Source organism: Ziziphus jujuba, chromosome 3 (assembly GCF_031755915.1).
Source record: "Ziziphus jujuba cultivar Dongzao chromosome 3, ASM3175591v1".
In the NCBI taxonomy this organism is placed as follows: Eukaryota; Viridiplantae; Streptophyta; class Magnoliopsida; order Rosales; family Rhamnaceae; genus Ziziphus; species Ziziphus jujuba.
In genome coordinates this window covers 7,955,315-7,978,205 of record NC_083381.1, presented here as the reverse complement: position 1 = coordinate 7,978,205, position 22,891 = coordinate 7,955,315, and the positions used below count along the sequence as shown (strand labels likewise).

General features: G+C 27.8%; 2 protein-coding genes across 7 annotated transcripts; one reads left to right on the top strand and one right to left on the bottom strand.

Annotated features, from left to right (window-relative positions):
• The first annotated feature begins 7,018 nt into the window (after positions 1-7,018).
• Positions 7,019-10,146, top strand: LOC107408478 (ASI1-immunoprecipitated protein 1). Of its 6 annotated transcripts, none has more exons than XM_048478248.2 (4): positions 7,019-7,175; positions 8,617-8,681; positions 8,781-9,083; positions 9,274-10,146. In XM_048478248.2, the coding sequence occupies exons 2-4, from the start codon at positions 8,637-8,639 to the stop codon at positions 9,424-9,426; spliced, it is 501 nt and encodes a 166-aa protein (XP_048334205.2). In that variant the 5' UTR covers positions 7,019-7,175; positions 8,617-8,636; the 3' UTR covers positions 9,427-10,146. The 6 variants fall into 6 exon arrangements, with proteins under 6 accessions (XP_048334205.2, XP_048334204.2, XP_015871362.3 ...); XM_048478252.2 differs by lacking the exon at positions 7,019-7,175 and adding an exon at positions 7,182-8,206; XM_048478247.2 differs by having other exon boundaries at positions 8,617-9,083; positions 9,280-10,146.
• A 1,916-nt stretch (positions 10,147-12,062) lies between these two features.
• LOC107407603 (CMP-sialic acid transporter 3) lies at positions 12,063-20,874 on the bottom strand. The gene is made up of 16 exons (XM_016014906.4): positions 20,510-20,874; positions 19,646-19,851; positions 18,698-18,814; positions 18,310-18,366; positions 17,600-17,677; positions 17,311-17,355; positions 16,038-16,097; positions 15,661-15,783; positions 15,409-15,486; positions 14,620-14,689; positions 14,244-14,351; positions 13,947-14,080; positions 13,771-13,847; positions 13,516-13,561; positions 13,320-13,421; positions 12,063-12,688 (listed from the first exon to the last, which is right to left on the bottom strand). The coding sequence occupies exons 2-15, from the start codon at positions 19,811-19,813 to the stop codon at positions 13,371-13,373; spliced, it is 1,212 nt and encodes a 403-aa protein (XP_015870392.1). The 5' UTR covers positions 19,814-19,851; positions 20,510-20,874; the 3' UTR covers positions 12,063-12,688; positions 13,320-13,370.
• Between the last annotated feature and the right edge of the window lie 2,017 nt (positions 20,875-22,891).

Here is a 22,891-nt window from a genome sequence, read left to right as displayed (position 1 = left end):
AAAAATATTATGTGGGTTTTTTTTATCATTATTTTAGTCTCCAAAATGTTTTTTATTCTATTTTTTCATAATTTTATTAGATTTTGTACTTTATATGCTTTTTTTTTTTTTTATTTGAACATCAATACTTTCTAACATTTGGCAGTTGAAAAATTATTAGCAGGATAGATATATTTTGTAGATTTGTAGGTCTATTCAATTATATTATGCTAATTTAGTAAATATTTATGTTATTCTTAAAATTTAATATTATTCAATGTTAAATTAATAAAAATATATTATGTACTTGCATTAAATATGATATAGCATTCATATTATTTTTTGAAATTAATATAATTAAATTTCATATTCATAATTTATTTGTTATCAAATGAACTCTCTTATTTAATTTGTTTATTAATATATTTTGTTTCCTCATAAAAATAATTTTTTCATTTATTTTATTTAAATTTTATTTTAAAAAATAACAAACTTTAGAAAAATATATATTATTATATATTTATATTCCATCCAATATATATATATATACATATATATATATATATATGCGCATATACTTTTCAGCTTAATATGATAAATTTAAAAAAGATGTCTTTTAATTTTTATTTTTTTTATTTTTTTTTTTTTGAAAAGAAATAAATATTTTTATGCTTCTCTTCGTGATGATACTACTTTATAAGAAAATTAATGTATATACGTCTATACCAATTTTTCCAAAATGCTTATAAAAGTAGAGTAATAGTATATATAATATTTTTATTTTCTTTAAAATAAATTAATGATAATATTAAATAATATTTGTAATTTTTTAAGATTGTTTGAGAAATAAAATAAATAAGATAGTCCTTTATAAGGAAATTAAATGTATTATTAAATTCATATTAAAGGATTTGACTTTTTTGGATGAAGTATTGAAAAAATTTAATTTGTTAACAAATAAATTTTATATATATATATATATATATGTTTTTGGAAATATTTTAGAAAAAATTTAGATCAATATTCTTTTTCATTTAATTTCATTTGTCTATATTTGTTTTTCAGTCTCAAATGTGATTTGCTAATCATGATAAAAAATTATTTTATCAAATATATATATATATATATCAATAGATGATTAAATTCCGATTAAAAAACATGTGTGGATGTGCATTTTGGGTTTCTTTGGCGAAGGGTACAGACAATTGCTTAGTATTAAATTAGAACATTCCGACGTTTGGCATGTAAGCCAAAACGCACTCATAATGCTACAAATTTTTTGAGGCATCTTATAATGGATAATACTCTAATGGGATGCATGTTTGAGGTGGTGTATTTCATATGCGTTTGGCAATAATGTTGTTTTGGATTAGGTTTGACGTATTTTTTAATATTTTATCTCTAAAAATTTTGAAATTATGTAAAAATTAATTAAAATTTTAATTTTATATTCATTTATGTATTTTGGTATATAATAATCCATTTAAATTTAATTTATTAAAATATAATAAGGATTTTTTTTTTAAATTTATCCATATTAAAATATATGAATAGCAAAAATATGGTAAGGATATTTTTAAAATTTATTTATATTAAAATATAAGAATAGCAATTGTTGAAAAAATATTTATCCCTTCAAATGGAACTTATCTATTCTTATGGATAAATCACTATTCCTAAACTTAAGAATATACTAAATGCATGAAATGTGAAACTTAGAGCATCTCCAATGGTTTTCTGTCTATTTAAAAATCTTTTGTCACATCAGATAAATAGATAATGTTTTAAAGAAATCTTCTCCAATAGTTTTGTGCATTAGTTCTTTCAAGCTGATGTGGCAACAAAAGAAATAGAAACTGTAAAGGACACTGTCTACTTCTGAAAGTTCTGTTAGACATGCTGAGTCAGTATTTTATTTATTTTTATTGATTTTTGTTAAAAGAAAAAAAACTCCTGTGTGAGTTTTTGATTTTTTTAATTAGATATAATTTTAAAATAAAAAATTACATATTATCATTTAACGACATTTTAAACAGAATCCATTGGAGAGAAATTACCTAAAATATTATCTATTAAATAGAAAAAATGCCATATAAGTATAAACATTTTCCAAAATCAATGCCACATAAATTCCAATAAAAATAACCATTGGAGATGCTCTTATAGAATAACTATTCTATTCTACAAACTAAACATGCTATATGAATTTTGACTGATTTTTTAATTATCTATAAAAGTTATAGCTTATTCAATTAAAAATTTTTAAAAGTTAATAAAATTCTAGATATTTATGATTTTTATTAACTTTTTAAAATCTAAAGTATTGTAGATTTTTAATCCAAAAATAGAAATATTTATCTTATAAATTCTCTCCCACCTACTATTGAAACTTTTTATAGACGTCTTCAAAACTAGTAACAATGCGTCCTATTTTTTTATTTTTTCCTTAACTTAAAAACTTATAGAGGCTTGAGAATGCACAAATATTTTTTTTTAATTCAATTTTCATATTGGTATAAATAAGGAAATATTTAATACTTATGGGATGTTTGGTAAAAGAGAAAGTATTGAAGGAAACTGATTCTCAGTTTCTTGGGATTTAGTTTCCTGATAATGAGTTTTTTTGGGATTTTTTTATCATGTTTGGTTAATTATAAAAGAAAATAGAATTTACAAGTAATTAAATAAATTTATATATTAAAATTAAAGGATAAAATTGTATTTAAAAAAATACATAAAATCAATTTCTCAGAGAATTTTAGAATGACACTTTTTTAGTAAGATCCACTTTCCCTCTTATGTGGTGTTTGGATAGTGATAAAGTTAGTGGAAATCTAAAATTCCCTAGGAAAGTAAAATTTTCTCCTACTTGGATAATTTTTAAAAGAAGAAATTTATGGGTCCCGGTAGAAAATAAATCTCGTAATTTAGGAAACTAACAGGGAAAGTGAATCCTACTAAAGATGTGTCATTATAAAATTCTTTGAGAAATTGATATTACGTATTTTTTTAAATACAATTTTATCCTTTAATTTTAATGTATAAATTTATTTAATTTCTTGTAAGTCTTATTTTCCTTTATAATTAACCAAACACTGTAAAAAGAATCCCAAGAAAACTCATTCTCAGGAAACTGAATTCTAAAAAATTGATTCGTAAGAATCAGTTTCTTTCAATACTTTCCCTTTTACCAAACACCCCATTAGTTTCTCATATTATGATATTTCTTTTTCAAAGGAACCCATAAATTTCTTCTCTTAAAAATTATCCAAACAAAATTTTTTTTTCACTTTTTTAGAAAATTTTAAATTCACACTAACTTTGTCATTACCTAAACACTCTATTATATCATTTTTACTTATTAATTTTCTTTATTTTATTTTATTTATTCCTCTAAAACTCTAATCGGCTTTATCTGGAAAAAACAAAAAAAGGATTGAATTTATAAGTTGTGATCATTTTTAATGTCCTTTTTTTTTTTCTTTATTGTAGAGTCTTAAACAAACTGCTATTGTTTTTTTTTTTTAACAAAAAAAAGTAATAATTCATATTATATATATTTACATATATATATATATATATATTTTTTTTTGAAATGTAATGAATTTGTGATTTGTATTGAAAAAAGGTTCAGCTATTTTCACTTATTATTTATTTATACTTATGCTTAACATGTACAAAAGTAATATAGTTTTTGTATCTTTCATAAAGTTTTACCGCTTTTTATAACTAATTTTTCATTTTAAAGTTAATTATAATTTATTATACCCTTTTAAGAATAATATTTGTATTTCCACAAGAAATATATTTTTTTTTGTTAGAAATTCTTAATTAAATTAAAAGTCAACGAAAATATATGAATATCTATCAATTTTTTTTAAAAATGAATTTTATAAACCATCAATGAAAGTTTTTATAATTTTGCATTACTCTATAAAAGTCAATAAAAGGCCATCAAATTTGTAAAAATTAATTACTTAACAAAGTTAATAAAAAATTTTAAAATCTATATTGAATACACATTTTAAGTTGCACTATAGTTTTCCTCTTTTATTCATTTATTTATTTTTTCTATCTTTTGTTTTTTATTTTATTTTATATATATATAGATATATATATATATATATATATAATGATTTGCTATAGAGAAGATTATGTTCTCTCCATTAGATGAAAACCTAACACTAAATATTATTTTGGGATGTTCGGTTTCACATGGAGTGAATTGATCCACTTTGTAAGCATATTTCATGAAAGAATGTTTACTTCAATGAGAAACTATCATTTTATAATTATATTTAATATTAAAATTTTATTTCATAGAAAGAACCTGATCATGTCTATAATAATATAATAAAACCGTATGTAGATATATAATTAACACTGTTATTATTTGTGAAAAATAAAAATAATTCAATTTAACATATTATGAATAATGTAATTATCTAAATATATGGTGAATAATAATAAAAATTAATTTTCTCTATTTTTCTTGCTGAAATAACTATAAAAAATTCATTCTAGTATTTTTTTTAATTTTTTAATTCTTTTATAATATATTCTTTTAATAAAAAGGATAAATCACAAACTATTTTCATTCTCTCATGGATGACGTTTTCTTTCTAATAATTTACCCAGGTTCTATAATGGTATATGTTATAAATATTGCATTTAAATGTATTCTTTTTTGTTAAATTTTTGTAGCACTAAAATTTAAAAATAGAGTATTTGATTAAATTTTATTTATTTTTTTGCATAAAAGTTTAATTTTTGAAATTTTATTTAATACAGTAATAGAAAACTTTGTCCTTTATATCTACAAAACCTTTTATATTGTCTTCTTAACCCAAAATTCAAAATTTCAATATCAATAGAAATATCAAAAATTCCAAATATGAAAATTTCTATGCAAATATCGAATATTGATAAAATTTTACAAAAAATAATAAAAATTTATTTTAAAAAATAAAATTTTTTGTTGAAACTTCAGCATTAACTTATTTAATCAATCACTTATCAAATTAATTATAAAAATTACAAAAATATTGAATAGATATTGTATTTTTCTTAATCAATTTAATTTATAGTATGTAGTAACGACCATAAATAAACTATTATTGATAAAAATATATAAAATATATATATATATATATATTTGATAAAATTATTTATTAATTAAGATAAAACAATTATTACAATTACATTATATTTTATAAATATTATCTCAATACTCATAGAATTCTTAGTTAATTAAAAATTATTGATTTCTTCCTTATTTTCATTTTGAAATGTGAAATATGAAAAGTAATTATTAAAAAATATATCATCTTAATAATTTTTTATGTAATTATTAATATGTCTACTATAAGAATCTTGTGTTAAATATAGATGTCCTTAATGTTTAGTATAATATATTCTATCACTTTTTTATTTTTATTTGCTTAATGTTATTAATTTAAATGTTATTAATACTAATTCTACGTTATATCGTATTTTCATATTATTATTTTATGTTACTATTTTTAATTTTTATATAATAAATTATTAATATATTATTATTTTTATTTTTATCTAAGCAATTATTAATTTGTAATTATGAAATTCTAATGAATCTATATTATACAAAATATATATTAAGTATATATATATATATATATTTTATGAATAAATAGAACCTATCAAAGTTATTGAATTTAATTCTTTCTATTTTATATATATCATTAAATACTTAAAAGACAATCAAAAAATTAAAAAACAATTATTAAAATTAATTTGATAAAATAATTTATTAAATATTAATAATATTTTTGAATATTTTTATAAAAAATTTTAAGAATTTTCATACCGATTAATTAATTGGCCAGTCACAAAACCCATTAGATTATACTCAATTAATAAGGAATTAATAAGGAATATCATTGTGCATGCCAAGCTGTATAATCATCGACGGTGAGTTTGAGAGGAGCCTATGCAGAAACATTTATGTAAACCAAAGTATTAGAGGCGTTGTGGGTGTTGGGTGAGTATTGAGTGTTGGTTGAATTTGTTTCAGATATAATGATAATAAAGAATGAAAAAGGATGCAGTGAGAACGACGACGAAAGAGGAGAGAAAGAGAAAAGAAAAGATTAAAACAGATTTCAGGGTGAGTATTGAGTGTTGGTTGAATTTATTTTAGACATGATGATAACGAAGAATGAAAAAGGGTGCAGTGAGAACGACAAGGAAAGAGAAGGAGAGAAAAAGAGAAGAAAATATTAGAACAGTTGCAGCGAAAACGACAGAAAAAGGTAGTGTACATATAGGTTGCTGTTCATACGGTAGCTCTGATAATACGTGGAGAATTGTATAAACAGAGACTTATATTTCATTGATACACAATTTTGTTTAAATACAATTACATAAAAAATATATATAAGAAAACACAGTTATTATATCAAATACAGACAAAATTAAATACAAAGAAGAACAATCGTCTATGGTGCGAACGGTTTTCATACGGACTATAGTATTGGTTATAGTTTTTCATAGTATTGGTGACGATATTATAAAAAATCATCATTAATACTATAAAAAACTGCCATTAATACTGTAATCTTCATTCAGACCGTTCTTACCATAAAATTTTCACAGAGAATAATATAATCAATACAGATATCAAACATGAGCAGCATTAGAAATGTGAGATATGTTTCTTAATACCAACAACCTCATACAGTTTCGCCTTAGTCGTCATAACTTTGATCTTTAAATAATTTTTTATTTACTTTTTAACAACTTTAAAACGTGTATAGAGTACATGCACAGTTTTATTGGATGTCTGATACCCTAATTTTGTTGTTTTTTATTTTTTATTTTATTTTATTTTTGTTAAAGTAAATATATGATATGTTTTAAAACTGCAAATATATAAGAAAAAAAAGTTTTATGAATTAAAATGTATAGAAAAAAAAAAAAAGAATTTAGAGATTAAAATACTTTAAAAAAAAAACAGATTAAAGTGCAAACTATGAAAATAGTTATGGTAAAAGGGCCAATAAACCCTGAAACAAAAAAAAAAAAAAAAAAAAAAAAAAGAAAAAAAGAAAAAAGAAAAAAAAGTGGTGTTTCGCTGCTCACTCTTCTCTGCGCGGTCGCTGGCTTCAACGTCTCTCGAATTGCAGATTTTCTCTCGTCATCGTCGTCTTCGTCTTCGTGTTTGTTTCCATCTTAACGTTTTTCTTTTTCTTGTCTATTTTTCTATTCGCTCTTTATTTTTTTTCCCTTCTTTCGCTGTCCAGATATGAGATTTCAATTTTTTTGGCTTCGTTTTTTCTATTACGAGCATTTTGAGCTACATGATTTGGGTGTTTGTTCATTCTCCACTTTAATTGAGCAAGAAGAATTTTGGGGAATTTTCGATTTTCCACTGCTTTTTAGATGTTAATTTATTGCATTTTCTTCAGTTTCGGTGGCGTTATAGATAATGCAAATCCCATTTTAATGGAAATTAGAAACACTTCCCCCCCCCCCCCCCCCCCCCCCCCCCTGGCGTACTGCTTGCTAGCGATTTGAGTATGAAAATATCTGGATACATTTTATTTTTCCCATTTTTCTGCTAATTAAAAATGTGGGTTTTGATTTTACCATGTCAATCCGGTGTTTGGATTCATTTTATTTGAGTTGTATAACGTTTTGTATGTACATATATCAATCTGGATATTCTGGAGTCAGTTTATGTTGAAATTGCATTAACTTTATGTGTGCTAATAATTGAAAATGATTTTTAATAAACAGTTTTGCTACTTTCTGTAGACATTGCTTACCCCTTGTAAATTATACTACTAATGGTGAAATAATTAGTTTTTGATTGTAAGAAGATGGTGGTGAAAGAACTATCTGATTAGAATTGTACATGGGTCTAAATTTCCCATGCCGAATAAATTTTGAAGAAACCTAAGCTAGCCCTGAGTTAATTTAGAATTTGTACATTTTTGGAAGTTTTATGTTTATGCATATATCACTGTTTCATTTTGGAAGTTTGTACATTTTCTAAAATATATGCATATATCAATGTACGTTTTTGTAATTTTGAAAAAGCTCTCTTCTCTCGTTGTCTTTCAATTTCGGTTTCACTTTGTTTCTGTCAAGGCTCAGAAACTAGAATCCAAACATGCAAAAATAACAAGAATGTAACAGGAGACATTTAGAATGTGAACTGTGAGATTTTGGTTGCAAGCTGTCTAAGGTTTGACCTTAAACTATATTTTTTTGTGTTTTGCGCAAACAAACTAAACCCCTTTCTTGTCAGTTTAATCCAATGGTGCAGTTTTTTCTATTAAACTTGGCAAAATTAGTCAGCCAAAATATAAAATAAAATAAAATAGTTTTTAAATAGAATTTTATGAGTTGTATTTGCATACGATTAATTTCATCAAATTTGTCTGTTGAAATTCATGATTGGATTTAACCATAAAGAAAATAATACAGTAAGAGGCAATTTTAAGGGTTTTTTTAGTTTCAGGCCAAGGTGTCAGATATGCTATAGTGCAAATGATGAATATAAGGAAGTCTATGTTTTTTATTAATTGCCTTTGCATTTGCATGTTTTCCTTCAGACAAATATTCTAATAAAATTTTGGTAACTTTTTTGGACAGACCATTGCTTATTATCCAAGATGGGAACTTCTGCTGAAGCAGAGTATGCTGCTTTTGAAGATAAGGTGAAACGCACTGTTTACATTGATAACCTCTCACCACAGGTGACTGAATCTGTATTGCAAACTGCTCTGAATCAGTTTGGTTCTGTCAAGAGTGTGCAGTTTATTCCGAACTACTTGGGACCAAGTAATCTTGCAAAGTGTGCGTTAATCGAGATGGAACATGCAAAGCAGGTTGAGGGTGTTATCTTAGCAGCAACAGAGTCTCCTTTCATGATATCTGGGATGCCAAGACCTGTGAGGGCACGCCGTGCTGAAATGGAGATGTTTGATGAAAGACCAGCAAAGCCTGGTAGAAAAATAGTATGCAGCTGGATGAAACCAAATGATCCTAGTTTTGCTGATGCCATGCAACTGAAGAATTTTGCTAAAAAATCTTTTGCTGAAGCTGATTTGTTGCTTGAGGTAACTTAAAAGTGTTCAAATAATATCTTTAGCATCAATGTCACTTAAAAAAACACTAGTGTTTCAATAATATCTTTAGCATCATTATCAATTAAAAAACAATATCTTTTTACATTTTTCTGGAATTGCTCGTTATTATTTGGAGTTCTTTTGCGAAAATTGTTTTCTAATCATTGTTACTTATATACAGAAACAGCTGCAGGAAGAAGAGAAGCTTGCACATCAGCAGCAAGATACTCTCAAAACAAATTACAAGAAGTATGAGATGATAGATGCCCTACTCGCTGATGGAACTGCTCGCCGCTTGGCACGTCGTTATAACATGAATGTTGCAGATGACTAATCGACCTTTTAAAGTTCTACCAGGTAGTAAAACAGTATATTGGATTATGGGATTGGGGATAGTTGAGAAAAGTAAAGCAACAAATAGAAGAAGGTAACAGAAAGGAAAAAGCAAAAAAAAAAAAAAAAAAAAAAAAACAAAAAACAAAACAAAACAAAAAAGACAAAAAAGAAAAAAAGAAAAAATAGATAGAGATAGTGAGATTAACAAAAGCTCAATACAGTTAGAGCTAATACAACTTGCTTGGTAACCAACTTAAGCTGTTGTGGACAACTTGAAATATAGATATCTCTGATACCCTCCCTCAAAACAAACTCTTCTATGATCTCAAATATGCTTTTCACTTTGACAGTGTTTTAATTTCTTCAGTGTTTAGCTTATTTCTCAGGTCCAAAAATCTTGCTGACCAAGAGGTTTTGTAAAGAGATCTACTACTTTTTCTGTTCTCAAGTTGGAATATATCTAACTTCCAAAGACTTCTCAGTGACCTTGTCTCTAACAAAATGTAGGTTTCTCTGTGTTTAGCTCTTGCATGTAAAACAGGCTTAGTAGCCAATGAAGCTGCACCAATATTTTCACTTCACACAATAGGGCAAATAATTTTTTGTAACTCCTGAGATAAATTCTGCAGCCAACGAATTTTGTTTTGTTACAATTCCGGGAGATGAGATTATTCCTTTTAATAATCCAAGTTTGATTGTTCCTTATTATTTATCTCAACGCCGTTCTCAATGAACCACCGTGGGATCTTGTAAAAACTAAGAGAGTACTCACAGTAGGTGAAATATCTGGTCTAGTGATGGACAGATATTGAAGAGCTCCTTCTGTAAATTGTTGGTTCAAGAAAAGTTTCATCATTAAATTGAGAAAGTTTCTTGCTTAAACACATTGGAAAAGAAGCAGCCTTTGCACCTTCCATTTTTGTCGTCTTCAATAAATCTGAGATTGTACTTGGTTTGACTGAAAATCATTATTGAATCAGCCCTAGCACCTCAACACATGCTAATTAAATGGGGATATTTATACTTTTTTGGCTACGTAGGTAGTCAAACAGTACATGGATAATGAAATTCATACTTTCTTTTTTGGCTAACTAGATGGTAAAGCAGTATATAGATAATGGATTTTTGGTGATCTAACTTTGAGATTAAAGGCTCCATCCGTTTAGAGAAAATCAGGAAGTAGTTGGCAAATTGTGTTCTGTAAGTCCTATAATTTTCAGTGTAAGTTACGGGTGGGCATGAATTGGATTGGTTCGGTTTTGGACCAAAATATAGTTCAATCCATATTTTTCGGTTTAACTAATATAAAATCAAATCCAAACCATTGAAACGTTAAATTCAAACCAAATCAAACAATTTATAATTGGTTTGGTTTGGATTGGTTAATTTGTTTGAAGGTTACTAGTTTATAAATATATAATACAAAGTAAAAGTTTTCCAAACATAAAATATAAATAACAAATTATAGTTATCCAAATATAAAATACAATTAGAGTAATCCAACATAGAATAAAATATAAGATTGCAATCTATAATATCCAGCAACACTACTTAATGTTAAAATAAAATAAAATAAAAAAATATAAAAATGAAAATATATATATATTAAAAATTAATATATAAAAATGAAAAAAATATAGAAAATATATAATTTTTTAATTATATAATATATGATTTGGCTTGGATTGGATTTATACTTCCAATCCAATATCCAATCCAATTCAAATAATTTATGATATTTTGAACACAATCCAATCAAATTTATGTAAAAATTCAATCCAAACAGCTAAAAATGGATTAGATTGATCGATTTAAACAGGTTGGATTAGATTTTGTCCATGCCTAGTGCAAGCTAGTAACGCCTAGCTTTAAATTTGTATGCATAATATTGTTTTTCTAAAATAATATGTGAATGTAAATTTTGTAAAAGGAAATCAATCGTATATATGTGAAAAGTTTAAACTTAAGAATTAATTAGTATAAATTACCTATGTTTCTATCCGATGAATCATACTATTTTATACTCAAATTTCATGAGAGGAATTACAATACTTCCTCAACAATTTTATCAATCAATAATGCTAAAGAATCTAATTATTTGCTAAATTTATTTACTTGGATGACATGACAAAAGTTTTTTTTATTAAGTTTCACTTGCTCATATCTTTGTTATATGAAATTTTCAACCACTAATATATAACCACATCATTTAGCACCCCCTAGCATTATACCCTCCATGGATTTAAACTGATTTGTAATATAAAAAACATGGGAGTCCTCATTTTCTTGCAATTTTCCTTTTTTGATCTTTAATTTGAAAGACGTCAATCTAAAAATTTTAAAAATATAATTTAATTCAAAAAATACAGTTCTCTTTACTTGGGAGTAGAAAGATTTGGGCACTCAACCATTTCCTAAAAGTAGACAATGGCTGAGTCATCGGTTACGAGCCATAGGACTATTGCGAAGGCACTAAACCCACAAAGGACATTGTCTCTACTTTTATCATTCAGACGCTTCCACTTGAAGCTGTGTTATTTTAGCTACACATATTTGAATTGCTTACTAAAATTTCCATTATGCAGAAGGAAAACTTCTCTGAACAAACAATATTCTTTCTTGATCTTCGAGGAGTGAAATTTAAATTCCGTGCAATTGATATATCTTGATTGATCATATAATTGAGAATTTCTCTAATTACATCACTTAAAAGTACACTTAAATAACAATTCATAACAAGTAGGGACAAAAAATTGTGACATCTTCTTATGGTAGAAGTCTTCTATCAAAATTTGACATCCTAATTCTATAAAGGGGGGCCAAAAAACAAAAAAGAAAAAAAAAAGAAAAAAGGCCTTATATTAAGAAGAAATTGAAAAGAAAAAAATATATATTCTGAGACTGGTCTAAGTAAGATAAAGAATACAAAAGAACACTGGTGAAACCACATCGGTAAGCTAAAAACAGGCGGGAACCAACAACTGTGTATGGTGCCACCAAATGTTGCTTGCTACTTCTCTATCTAAATCTTCAACCGAAAGAAATCCAAATAACTCACCGTCATGTGTACTTTTGAGTTCTTTTATGTAACGCTTTTTATATAATGCAACTTAGGGAAACCCTGTGAAGTAGGAAAGGGATCCCAAAGAAGTAGAAATGTATTTTCTCCTCAGTCCTTTATTCAGTGATTGAAGAATCTCACTCAACCTTTGTATTCATCCTATCTGTCCTTGCCAAAAGAATTGGTTCAAAGAAAATTCCTGTACAAAACAAACAAAAACACAGCCTCTAAATCAATGATCACGCATGCACAGCGATTAAACATAGAAATAGAAAAGCTTTTCTAGTGATGTATAACAATAACAAAGCACAAAACCCCATTGACAGATAAACGATGCAGCCACAAAAAATAAAATATTGAACTCTACCACTCAATCTCATATTTCTTCTGCTTGGATACTATAACAAAATATTGAAAATTTGAAAACCAAAGTTATAAGTGCCTCCAAGGAGATTTATGGTAAAAAATAAGTGTCTAGTTAGGAATATTAGTGTTTACTTGTTTTATATTTAAATTTACAACACCCATTCTCAATAATTTACTTAGAATGTTTGTATTTACTTTGTTGTATATTCAAATTTAGCAGATAGTCTTCTTGGTAATTTACTTTGACATAGTGTTTGCTTTGACATATATTCAAATTTACTAAAGGGTAATCTTGATAATTTCTATAAATGTTTATTGTATTCAAGTTTAGTTTAAAGACTGCGCTTTTTTATGTGGATCTTTAACTTTTTTAGTTAGTCAAGGCCTAGTCCTAAACCTAATCCTCTTGCTATATGGTACCTTTCAAGTAGGCTACATACAATGCTATATATCTTCCAACTTACATGAGATAACTACAACATCGAGTAAGGAGCAGCAACACACTCCAACTAACTTTAAGTAGGCAGAAGTGGCTGCCTCTCATCAGGTCCCACACGGTGACTAGCCTGGAAACAGGTAAATTTGTAACAAAAAGTTAGCCAGTGTGATAAGAAGGTGAAAAATCAAAATTCACAAAACATGGTATTTGCAGCTTCAAACCTCTTCATTTGCTCCAGCGGTCATATTTATAAAGGAATCTTTTGATCTGAAATACAAAAAGTTTATTAGAAACTAAGTTGGAGACCACATAATTCTTCATCTAGATGTTTTCCCAAACATTTGTACAACCAAATTTAATAGTCAATATATCTATATATATACATGAATAGGTCGTCTGAAACCACATTTGAAAGCAAGTATTGTACTTAAGTAATTCGTACAATAGAAATCAGCAAAAAAAGAATGGGTACACACCTATGATTATCACGGGCTTCTAACAGTTCCACCGTCCCATTTTGTTCATCTTTGACTTTTGAAAGGGGTGAAAAGAACTAAATGACAAAATGAAACACATGAAAGTCAATCAATCAATCAGAAATAAAAGAAAACTTCATTTTAAGGTTTAGATTTATCTGGTTTTAAAATTTTACCTGGTGCATCGAGATGAACACTATAGAAATCCCTAACATAAAATTCATGGTCAAAGTATGGCCAAACAATGCAGCAGATGCAATGCCAGTAAAGATTGTGGCAACTGTGGACGAGTATTTCTTCAAAATCGTATCTGAACACATCAAATAACATAAATGAGCTCCAAACTAAAAGTTCCCACGTTCAATAACAATGGAAATTGAGTACAAGATATGAATAATATAGTATTAACATATTAGAAAGTGTACTGAGAAAATTTGATTTTTAAAAAATTCCATGCACAAATGATATTTAACCTGCATATTTGAAGAAAAAGGAGGACAGAATTCCTTGGGCTGCATTGTTAGCTATCAGAAGCATAGTAGCTTTAGAATGACCTTGCAGTATATCAAAGCTACCAGGACCTGAAATTAAAAACAATATAAGGTCCACAACTCAGCTTGCATTCAATAACTGATAAAAGCAATAGCGGCAAAAATATTGACCACCTTGCATTTAGGTTGTCGTGTGCTCTAATTTACTTATTATGGTTTATGTTTGTTATATTAAATAAATACGTTACTTAAAAAAGTCCAGATATGACTTTATTGTTGTGCAAGTATTGTTGCTCCTTTGGTCAACAAAAGTTGAAATTTTCTGCATAGATCAAATGAGAAAAATTTGTATCCACACCTTTTACAATGACAGTTCCCAGTATTCCTAGAAAGTTGAATATAGCACCATACCCGTATAAAAATAGGTTCTGCAAGGTAAAAGGAAAATCACAATGTAGAGCATATGAAATTATAGCTTTCATCTATGGAATACAGTATCAGAACTAGAATGTCGCAGCACAAGAATAATAAGAAAAACAGTGTAAGAGTTTTTAAATATATTTTACCACTGTAGGTTCAACATATTACGGATTCATCTTTAAGATGACGAATTATCATGTGTCATCAACTTAGGTCAGTGTACTGACCCAAAAGCAATGAACCACAAGCCCAAATGAATTAAAATATCCCCACCTAGACAGAACACAATGTCTGTCCTCTTTGACTTCTCAACACCAAACTAAAGACGCTTCAACCTTCCAATTTTCTTGGGGTATCTCTGACTACAAAAGCTCTATAGGAAATTATTCTTTTGTGACAAAAAGTTCCATATTCTAGATTCCAGACCAGGGCACATAGACCAGAATTTCAGAAATAATCATGTAGACGCTACATAGCAGCACCATGACCAATTATAAATGCAGTTCTGAAATCTTTGACATTATATAGAGTAAAAAAAAGAGGGGACTCAAGCTTGAAGTAGATTACATTTAAATCTTTTAAAGCAGCAAAACCGATGAGTGACCCTACTTGTACTTACAAACTTGCCAGTATGGTAACTCATGGTAAATGGTATATCATTGAAAATCTAGTAGATAATATTCTTGAGAAACAGACATTTGCATCATGACTGTTATCAATTTATTACCTGGAGGTAAATGCTAGTATCATATTGGCTCTTCAAAGCATACTCATTGTAGACAGAGGCCAAAGAAGGAACAGTTACCTGTACAATAAATTCTCAAAGTTAAGTCCCTATTATACAACTAATGCATATAGAAAACATATAGCAAACCAGATAGTAAGTTCAACCAAATCTACTTGCACAAGAGTACCATATTGCATGTTAGATAAGAGGAAAACCACTCGTGCACAAAAAGAAAATAAATATTTCACTTACAAAGATCAATGTGTAAACGTATGCACCAGTTGCAACTGGAAGACCCAAAGCAGTGGTCCCTTCGGGTAATGAACGCATTTGATTTACACTAATTCCGATGAGCAAAAGAGCAAGGGCTTCCCACTGCAACAAAGCAATATAAGTTTTACATATCCCACATAGCAAACATGGAATAGAATTTTCAAGTTAAAAAATGGCTCAGAAAGGTTTATGTCCAAAAGAAATGATACAACTTTAAATTATTAAAATTCAATCGTTCAAATAAAAGAAGATATGGTCAGGGAACAAAGTATTCAATTTTTATTTTTTTATTTTATTTTTTTATTTTTTATTTCCATTCATTTGGAAAGCTGGAGACCGTGTCATAAGATAATGACCTGAATTATCGAAAACCGGCGTTTCATTATTATCTTCAACAAAACTGCAATAACCAAAACCTGCATATCGACAGATAATTACCGTATTAACCACAAAGGAAGTGAAGAACTTAAATAGACTATTTTATTTTAAGAAATTACCACATACACATGCAAAAGAGATCTTTTCTAGAAACAAATACCAAGTTTCGGTGATTTTTCAATGTTAGGAAATTAAATATATGAATGGCATATGATTTCTTTGGTGCTTTTTCCTGGTTCAAGATCGCAAACTAAATCAAATATCTCAAAATCGCACAAAAACCCAAGTCTTGTGTCCTAGTAACATCTTATATCCACACCGATGCATGAGGCAATCATCTCTAATGCAGAATTACTTGCAAAGATACAGAATTTATGTGTGAGAGAGGGACTAAGGAGGGGATGTGGAGGGGAAGACAGAGCAATTGGAACATTAAAATGGATTACCCTTCCTAAATAAAGAAGAATGTTTCATTATAGTTTAGCAAATGACCACCTGTAGATTATAAGTTACTAAATCAGCTTTACAGCTGCACTAATCACTAGCTTAAGTTCAAATAAGCAAAAACACTGTCTCTGATTTTGTCAAATAGAGAGGTATTTTTGTTTCCCAGACTCACTTTAAACTGAAAATCATTTCACCCGAATCAAGTCATTTAGAATCCTGAAGAGATGGCTTCAAACAATTCTAATAAAGATCAAAATCACATCTTCATAAATTTAGCTTCCATGTATGTGTTCCAAGATGCTAAAAGCTTGTGCTATGGGAACTGGGAAGATTAGCAGAATCATAACCAACAATACTATCACTAGGAAACTTAGCCGTGGGAGGAGTACAAAAACTCATAGAAAATTATCTATCGATAAAGACTACAATATTAAGAGATGGCAACATTCAAATTTTTTCCGATGAAAAGTAGGAATTACAATTGTCTTCTTTGTCATACCTATAACTGAAAATAGAAGAAAAACAAAAAAGAAGTTCTAGAACACAACAATACAACTGTTATAGCAGGATATTAAATGCATCTTTTAAATGTTAGAGAATGTTGAGTTAAAGATGTTCATGCAAATAAAGTACTAGCAAGCAATAATCTACTGAACTTGATAACAGAAACACTGCAAAATAAAAAAATATCCACAAAACTGCAATCATTACTGGCATGTGATAATTCCAAAGAGCAAGTGCTTCATCACATATCAGATAATAATATCCCCCAGATACCAGAAGCAAACAATACGAACAAAGTACCTTCAAATTACTGAGCATCTTCACAGTTGCAGGGTTGAAATATAACTGTAAAATAATAAAATTTACTTCAACTGGTTAGTTTTTTCAACCAAATAAATAAGCTTCTCGGAGCTGGTTACACATAAAGATGGATAAGATTTTTAAACATCTAGAAGCAACTATATATCAAGATGCCTACAAAACCTAAGCAACAGCCAAGGCTATTCTATACGTGTTACCTCCAAAAGCACAAATACATTCTAAGAGGAATCATTACAAATAAATGCATTATGATATATAAGAACTATACCTGCATAATGAACTTCAGATAGTTATTAATAGCATACAAAAGTGCAGGAACAGCAAGAAGCACATTATTTCGAGCCGCCTGCAAACAGAAGAAATAGCATTGTTTGGTTACCAGCTTTTAAGCATGAGCTCATTATAAACATACTAGAACCAAAAATTACAGAAGATTTAGGATGGGAGAACATGCAATTCTAATTTGTTTATTTGTTTTATTTATTCCTGTTAGCATCAATTTCCTTAAGCATGTGGGACACCTTAAGCAAGCTAGGGAGGGTAATGGTTATTGAGGTTACAAGCTTAAACCCAGGACTTCCTACATGAAAGGATGATTTTACCACCAGGAGTCCCCTAAGGCACTATTTTTTTGTTTTTTGGTTTCCTTTGTTAATCTTCTCTCTTCTTGTAACCTCCATGCCACTTGCCTTTTCAAAATTTACAAGACCTGTGGCTATCCTTACCTTATTAATTCTTGCTGTCATACCTACTCGGTTATCAACCACCCTCACACACACAAAACTATACTATTTATGTCCTTCATGCCAGACTCTCTTCAAGCATAAAATTCCAATCTTTACACTAGATAAAGTCAAATAGTTCTGAAACTTGACAAAAACACCAAAATACTCTCATATTCAGAAATCAATTAGTAGAGAATTTGAATTTATACACCTGATAAATCCAAAATGTCAAAGATGCAATTATTATGTGTACCTGCACAAATGAGGAAATTGATAGAAGAGGCTTCTCCCCAACTTTCTGATTTCTAGCCTGCAAATTCAAGAGTTTTACCAAGAAAAGTAGGGAATTCAAGTCTAGAAGAAATTTAACACAATTCTTTTGCAAACTTCCACAACAATGAAGTACAATGCAAGAGCGCATATTAACTACCCTCCCGACCCACATCTCACACAGAACTAGAGAACATTAAGGAAATCACTCCATCATTATAATATTCCCCATGAATCCTTGATGATATACTACCATTACTTATCAAGACCAAGCTATAAATGTTTGCATAAGAATTATAATTTAAAAAAAAAAAAAAATACTTACATCCCATATATATTTGAGTAGGGAGAGAAGAAATAGTCAACTATACCTGGATACAAAGCATAACAACAGCAAAGAGAACCTTTGCAATCTCCGTCAAAAAGTTAACACTAATTGGGCTAAACTTGAATTTTCCATCCACCTTGGACGTATAAACCAGAATAGGCTGGTAGATAAAACAACAGTAAATCCAATTAGAATGAACATAAAACTGATAAAAGAGTTAAAAAACAGTTAAAATCTTCAGGATCTCACAAGTGAATATTACACCTTATCAGGGTTGATGTAATTACCAATGTTTTTGCAAGATATATAATTTAACAAGCAACTTGTTTTCAATCTTTTCAAGAATTTCCTATGAGCTAAAACTAAAAAGTAATAAGGATACAAATGTAATGGTATATCAAATTCCAATGAAAATATGGATATTTTGAATGTAAGAAAGGTAGTGATTGTGGTAAAATTGACACCACAGCAAGGATGACAATGGTAATGGTAGATTCACTACTATTTGGTTTATAAGTTAGAATTTAATTCACTACAATTTGGTTTACAAGTTAGAACTTAACTTTATTTAATACAGATGTGTATAGTTTTAAATGCCTTCTCAAACTATGTGGTGACTAACTGATACCCCATTTTCCACATCCATAGGTAAATGGTGCTTTATCAAGAACATTATGTTGCCAGATTCAAAGGCCACAAAATAAGAATTGAAAAAATCAGACTATAACATAGGATGTTATGAATCCCAAGTTCAACTTATGTAAATATTCTTCTAATAATGAACATAATCAGAAAAGGAAAAGAGAAAACTTGAATGATGCTTTACCAAGAACATGATGTTGCCAGATTCTATGGGCCACAAACAAATGATTGAAAAAATCAGACTAGAACATAGGATGTTACTCCCAAGTTTAACTTATGTAAATATTCTTCTAATAAGGAACATAATCAGAAAAGAGAAAATTTGAATAGGTACATGGACAAAACTAACCTGTAAACCAACTAGGACACAATCACCAACAACCAAGAGGATATTGAGCGCACGTTGCTTGGATGATACCCTGCTCTTGTGCCGGTCATAAGCCCTTGAAAATGATTTAGTGGTCGGTGAAACCAACTTTGAGTGGCACACACTGCATTCTATCATCCCGCCCTTCATCAATATTCCCCCAAACCCTCAAAATCACAAAATTGAATCTGCAAGCCCAAAAGAAAAAAGAATAAAATTGAAAACCTCAAAACAAGATTTCAAACCAAATTCTTCAGGAACTCTTTATCAAATTTCACTGAATATGCATTAAGCTAGAAGTTAAAAAGTGCTAGACAAAAATGTCCACTTAAGTCAACACCTAAGAATCAAGTCTTTGAATCTTAAAATTCATTACCATTAAAACCCAGTAAGACCTAGTTATTAAGCAATACCATATTCTCATCACTGAAAAGAAAAACCATTTTGAAATTATATTTTGAGCTTCATGTTAAGCTCCTTCCTATTCTACTCTCACCAGAAAACAAAGGTAAATGCAAAACTAGATCTGTTCAATTCCCAGAGCTACCACTAAAAAAATCATTAACCGATAAAACTTTTGCATAATTCAACACGATCTTGCCTTCGGAAGAACTAAATTAACCAACTTCCTCCCAAAAAAAAAAAAAAAAAAAAAAACCAATAACAAAAACAAATTAAAGTAACCAATTAAGATCCTCATACAAATAGTAAACGAGACCAAGATTCAGAAAACAAAAATAGAAACAAAAAGAGCTCAGATCTTGCAAACCCAGAACCAGAAACTGAAGCTAAGCATTCAAAAAAGCAAAAAGTAAATAATAATCAAACTTTAACAATCTAACTAACCGAATTGCGAATTGCGATTATGACCGGACATAAACAATTTCCAAACCCAGCATTTATTAGAAAACTGTTTATCTCCCTCCGGTAACGATGCTCACGGCCAGATCCGCAGCTACCGGACGTTTCTTTTCCGTCTCCGAAATTGAAAATATCCTCAGATTTAGTGGAAAATCACAATAGAAAAAAAATTTAAATTTGGGGAAAAAATTTAGAAACTTTATAATGGAATTCGAAATTCCTCCTTTTCGATTTGACGGATTGGGAATTTTGAATTCCCAAAGATGCGAGGAATATGCACAGAGAGAGAGAGAGAGAGAGAGAGAGAGAGAGAGGCAGAGGACTTGTGGGAAAAAAAATTGTCTATTAAAGAGAGCTTCTTCTTTGTTTCAAATTATTTTATTTATTTTATTTTTCAATTTTTTTTGTCCTATATTAATATATTTTTTTATTTGAATATTTAGTGCTAATGCTCTAAAGTTTTGGCATTTCTATATCTACCTATAAAGTATCAAATTTTTTGATAAAAACCCATGAAGTATCAAAAATTAGTGTCAACATCTTTTGAATTTGTGAATTATGTGGCATTAGTCAACAACTTTCATAGCTGATGATTTCTTAATTGTTTGATGATAACATAATTTTATTCCAATTATATCTCTATTTAGAAAAGGAAAATTTATAATTTTGTTGTAATTATACCTTTAAGGAAGGATAATATATGCAGTACATATGAAATTTAACAATTAAAAAAATTATGATAACATGATTTTAACTATGCTATATTATTTATATCTTGTTTAGTATGGTTTTTTGCTTTTTTTATTTTTTAAAAAATATTTTCTATCAAAATTATTCTCAATTGATTTTAAAAATGCTTTTAAAGATGTGGTGCATTTATTGAAAATTAGCAAATTATTTTAAATGTAGTTTCTAAACTTTAAAAGTTATTTTTGATTTTTCAAAAACCATATCAAATAGGTTCTTATACATTTTAGGGAGTATTGTTGCTAATTTAATATTATTAAAGTGTAAAAATATTAAAAAGAGTAGGGGCATTGGTGTAAAAAAAAATATGTTTTATTTTTTAAAGTTTATTTAATTTTATTGCTTTTAATTTACACAACACGATATTCGGTAGGGAGAAAGTGACAGGTTGAAGCAAGGGAAGGTGACGGACCAATGAGACGAGAGATTTGGATTGAAAAGAAGTGGAGTCAAAGTGAAATTTGATAAGGGAGTTGGAGGGTGTCGTATTTGTGTTGGTGATGTGAAAAGTGGTTGTCGTTTTAACTTTTGTTTTCGGGTGGCTCAGCCGTACCTTTCGCTTCAATTTGTTGTACTCTTTATTTACTTAATTTTTTTTTATTCCCCTAATTATTCCATTCAAATTAAAAAAAAAAAGGAAAGATACATTCTATGGAAAATCAAATTGGATTGCACTCTGTGACGTGCTGGCTTATAAGTTTGGTAAAGCACAAATTTGTGGTGTTTTTTTTTTTTTTTTTTTTTTTTTCCTTTTACTTGATCATGCATACATTTGTTGCATGGAAGCCAAATATATATACATATATAATATTAAAATATAATAATGTGTTAAAATGTTTTATCAAATACCAATGTGAATTATTTTCCTTCCAAAACTATATTAATAGCAATGATGAACGATTTAAATTAAATATTATCTATAATTTTTTTGGAAAATATGTCAAGTTTCAAAATGAATAATTTATAGTAGATAATATTATTTAAAATTAAAAAAACTTTAAATTGAAAAATTAGTAAAATTATAATATTAAACAATAAATATTATATAATATTTATTATAAAAAAGAGCTAGAATGATAATTATTAAATCTATATTTAATAAAGGCATAAGTTTTGTTAATCATAAATATACATATTTATATACGAATTTGACTAATATATATAAGATAACATATTTTAAACATGATACAAATAATTGTAAATAAAAACAATGAACTATATAATGTAATGAAAACTGTATAAAACTAATGACTATAAGTTTGATTAATAATTATGACTGAGTTAATTTTTGTTATTTTGATTTAATCTCAAATTTTAATTAGTGTTATGTGTTAATTCATGTGCTAATTTTATTTCTTTAACAAGGATTACAATATTATTAAATAATTATTCTACCATTTAATTATTTTTATAATTATATTATTATATTCTCAAATATAGAAAATGCATAAACTTGAGCTAGAATGATAATTATTAAATTTAAATTTAAAAATTGATAATTATTTATGATTTCAATATTTAATATTAAATTATCTAATATATAATATTTACCGTAAAAGAGAATTCAAGATTTTTTAGGAAAATATGTCAAGATATGATAAATATGATTTTTATTGATCA

What these genes read in the sequence shown, in the direction of transcription:
- LOC107407603 (XM_016014906.4), bottom strand. Translation starts at nt 19,813, where the DNA reads ATGAAGGGCGGGATGATAGAATGCAGTGTGTGCCACTCAAAGTTGGTT. An exon ending in GTGTCCTAGTTGGTTTACAG is followed by an intron (nt 18,815 to 19,645) that starts GTTAGTTTTGTC and finishes TTTATCTACCAG; the next exon opens with CCTATTCTGGTTTATACGTC. An exon ending in ACGTTTACACATTGATCTTT is followed by an intron (nt 15,487 to 15,660) that starts GTAAGTGAAATA and finishes TTTATTGTACAG; the next exon opens with GTAACTGTTCCTTCTTTGGC.
- LOC107408478 (XM_048478251.2), top strand. Translation starts at nt 8,637, where the DNA reads ATGGGAACTTCTGCTGAAGCAGAGTATGCTGCTTTTGAAGATAAGGTG. An exon ending in AAGCTGATTTGTTGCTTGAG is followed by an intron (nt 9,084 to 9,273) that starts GTAACTTAAAAG and finishes ACTTATATACAG; the next exon opens with AAACAGCTGCAGGAAGAAGA.